This window comes from Gobio gobio (assembly GCF_949357685.1).
Source record: "Gobio gobio genome assembly, chromosome: 21".
Classification (NCBI taxonomy): Eukaryota; Metazoa; Chordata; class Actinopteri; order Cypriniformes; family Gobionidae; genus Gobio; species Gobio gobio.
In genome coordinates, this window is record NC_137117.1 from 39,471,248 (window position 1) to 39,475,494 (window position 4,247).

The 4,247-nt window shown below is 34.1% G+C and overlaps 1 protein-coding gene across 1 annotated transcript in view; it reads right to left on the minus strand.

The window, feature by feature from the left end:
- Positions 1 to 2,484: 2,484 nt before the first annotated feature.
- The window catches only part of camta2 (calmodulin binding transcription activator 2), a 58,983-nt gene continuing 57,220 nt past the window's right edge, over positions 2,485 to 4,247 (minus strand). Inside the window, exon 22 of the mRNA XM_079803014.1 lies at positions 2,485 to 3,736. Within this exon, the coding sequence (XP_079659140.1) occupies positions 3,682 to 3,736 (55 nt within the window). The 3' untranslated portion in view covers positions 2,485 to 3,681. The remainder of the gene's footprint in view (positions 3,737 to 4,247) is intronic.

Below are 4,247 nucleotides of genomic sequence, written 5' to 3' on the forward strand. Positions count from 1 at the left end.
TCTTTCTTTCTTTCTAACTAATCCATCTTTCTTTTTTTCTAATTAATTAATCCTTCTTTCTTTCTTTCTTTCTTTCTTTCTTTCTTTCTTTCTTTCTAATTCATCTTTCTTTCTTTCTAACTAATTAATCCATCTTTCTTTCTTTCTAAATTATCCATATTTTTTTCTTTCTAACTAATATATCTTTCTTTCTATCTAATCCATCTTTCTTTCTTTCTAACTCATTCATCTTTCTTTCTTTCAACTAATCTATCAATCTATCTATCTTTAAACTACTTTAAACTTCTAACTTCTTTAAACTTTCTGGTCAGGCTTTCTCAAGCCAACTTAAAGTGTCTCAACAAACTTTTTTTTCTAGTTGTATTTTCATACTTTATAAATGATCAATATATCATTTCTAAATTAAGTATTACATTATTTACAAACCAGTTATTTAGGAGTTGTCAGTGGTTCAAAAGATAATTTAGAAAGTGTAAGTAAAGGATTAATAAACTATTTAAATGTACATTTATACATATTATTTAGACATATAGTAATAGTTACTCAGTGTGTTAATAAACGCTTTATTCCTACTGTAATTCATGATTAATTCAGGTAGTTATAAAACATTTAGTAGTTGTCAGTTAACTATTTCTGTGAGTTCATCTAAAGTGAGGACTATTTATTTTAAATAACTGGTTTGTAAATAATATAATAATTATTTTAGAAATGATAAATTGATCATTTATAAAGTATGAAAATACAATTATTAAACACATTATAAATATGTTTATAAATCAAGAATAAAGCCTAATATAATAATAATGTATATTAATGCTTTATAAATGATTAATTAACTATGAACTAATGCTTAACTAATGCTTCATAGCGCGTAGTTTTTATAAAGTGTTACCCATATCTGTAATCTGTCAAGAAATAAAGTACTTCTGAAAACAAACACAGACTGAGTGAATATGCTTGTGTGAAGAAAAACCCCCCGCAGATTAAACTTGAATTTGAAGAATTTAATGAAATGTTACGAAACAGTAAAACAGCCTGAACAAATAAATGTCCGAATGAATTTACAGTAGAAATCAATTCAAACATGTCCATAAATCTATATTCATAAATAAACATCATCAGCAGCACTAAAGGCCCGTGAGTGGAAATATGAACAAAACAAACAGGAACTCATGCAAACATAAACACCAGCAAGCCAAAAAAATCATGCTGAAAAAATCTCATAGTGTAAATATAACCGTGCATATCAGCAATCAGTACAGAGAATAAATTAAACAGTTTATCAGGCAGAAGCAAATATATTCATTCTTAAATATATTCTCACCAGTTCTTTATACTGTACAATATTTACAGAATAATGCATAAAGGTCTGAATCAAGACGGAGAACCTTCAATGACGTAGTTCATTTAGTTAAAAACACCTCAAGGCACATTCAAAAATATCCATAAAATAGAATCGTGATGTTTTTCCTCCGGTCAGGCGATGCCTAGTGCGTCTGTGACGCGGTTCACGGCTCTGAGATCACGGATTCGAGAAGCTGGAGGTTCCCATACACACACACACACACACACACACACACACAGTGTCTCTAAACACACAATACTGGTGTCATTTTACAGGAAACCCTTTTAAGTTTCATAAACCACTGCTAACAGTGATAAACATGTGAGTATATGTTGTCTGAGCTGTAATAACCCCCCCAAAAAGAGGCGCTTTTTTATTTGTTTGTTTATAAATTCAGTTTTGAAAGTGTGTATCTCAGGCCCTGTGTGTTCTAGCACCCTGCGGAGAGTTTGGGCTGTTTCCAGCATATGTCAGAAAACACTGGATTTGGGCAGCCGGTAATTACATAAAAAAGGTAATATTCCTCAATTCAGATCCTTTTGAATAAATCTTGCATACATGATACAGACAAAAATCTTTTTTTCAGTATTTGCTGCCATCTAGTGGAAACAGCCCGAACTGTCGGGTGCTAGAACACACAGAGCCTGAGATTCACAATTTATAACCCCAAAAATCAAAAAGCACCTCTTCTTTTGGCGGGGGGGGGGGGGGGGGGGGCTTATTACAGCTCACACAACATGTTTATCAGTTTTAGCGATGGTTTATGAAACTTCAAATGGTTTCCTGTAAAATGACACCAGTTTTGTGTGTTTAGAGACTGTGTGTGTGTGTGTGTGTGTGTGTGTGTGTGTGTGTGTGTGTGTGTGTGTGTGTGTGTGTGTGTGTGTGTGTGTGTGTGTGTGTGTGTGTGTGTGTGTGTGTGTGTGTGTGTGTGTGTGTGTGTGTGTGTGTGTGTGTGTGTGTGTGTGTGTGTGTGTGTGTGTGTGTGTGTGTGTGTGTGTGTGTGTGTGTGTGTGTGTGTGTGTGTGTGTGTGTGTGTGTGTGTGTGTGTGTGTGTGTGTGTGTGTGTGTGTGTGTGTGTGTGTGTGTGTGTGTGTGTGTGTGTGTGTGTGTGTGTGTGTGTGTGTGTGTGTGTGTGTGTGTGGTGTGTGTGTGTGTGTGTGTGTGTGTGTGTGTGTGTGTGTATGGGAAGCTTTTCAATTCAGAGAGGCGGAATTGCCCAAAAATGGTCCCAGAGCTATAGGAGGTTATTTTAGGTAGTAATCAGATTTTATAACTAGTAATTTTCTTCCTCAGAATTGTGAGGTAAAAAGTCGCAATTACTTGTTTTTTTTTTAATTCCACAAGGTTTCTGGAACATCCCATAATTACCATCTGTTGAATCTAAAATAGTCGTGTGAATGTTAGATTAACAACCGATGTCGGTAAGTGCTTTTATTATTTCTAACAATTTTTGAGAGCAAGTTTTTGGTTATAAATGATGCTGAAACAGCTGAAATGTCATATATATTCATATACTAATATTATATTGGTTATATTCAATGAACAAGCCGTTTATATTTCCCGCGTCGTGAACATTGGCGTGATTCGATTTAAGACTTTGGATATGGACATGAACTCGGCGTGGTTATTTCCTGTGGTTCTCTGTTCTGCAACATCGAGTGTTTATAAAATATACCTCCAAGAGATCAATAAATAAATTCATATCCAACACGATCAACTCTGTGTTTATGACCATATATATGAGCGTATATACTGTTTACATTTATATAGAGATCCATTAATACATAAAAACATTCCAAACATTCAGTAAAGCTGAACGTGAACTTTAGTGTTGCAGCAACGACTGGAAAGAAGCAACCGGAGAAAAGTGTGTGTCTGTCTGTCCTTCTACTATGAAAGATCGTTTCCGTCATGGAATAAACTTTATATAATAATAAATACAATTTTTTTACCTCAGAACGGTGAGGATGTGTATCGCAGTTCAGATTTTATAACTCTTATTATTGAGTTGATTTCGTCCGATTCCGAGATTATATCTTTTGATTCTTTATTTCTTGCCATTCTGAGATGTAAAATCACCATTGCAAGAAAAACATATTTGTTTGTGAGATGCGATTACCTTTCCGTGATGAAAACAAGCTTCCATATTCTCTAATAATGCAGCTCAATCTTTCCATCTTTTCTCTCTGAATCAATCAAGTCCAGCAGTAGTTTTGACAAGAGTGTGTGAAGCGAGGGATGGCAGGAGTGTATCTGAGCAGACGACTGTAAACACGACTGAAAGAGAGAGTGTGTGTGAGTGTGTGTGTGTGTGTGTGTGTGCGTGTGTGTGGTCAGGTGGTCAGTCCCCGGTGCTCCAACTCTTTACTCTGTTTCAGCTCCTTAATCCTGCAAACACACACTTTCATTAAACAACTTCATTCGCAGGTGTTTCACGATCTAAACAGCAGAGAAAATAAACTCCTGCATGTCTTCAGTCAAACACAAACCGAGTTATTAATGTTATAACTCGTTAAGTTATTATGTGATTTAATCAGGGTCTGAATCCCTGAACATTTGCCCTGTGATGTTTTTACCACAGAAATATGTTTTTTCTTTGTTTAGCAGTAAAACAATTATTTATAATACACAATTTATAAAACATAATTAGTGCTGTCAAATCGATTGATCGCGATTAATTGTATCTAACATAAAAGCTTGTAAATATATTATATATATATATACACACACACACATATGCACACACTCGTATATTTATATCCATCGTGATTAATCGATTTTACTAGATTAGACTTATGGATAAGTATTTTTTATTTTTATTTTTATATAATATACTTCATATATATATGCTTGTCCTAACTAGTAAAAATTATATTTATTATAAAAATGCCCTGTTTTA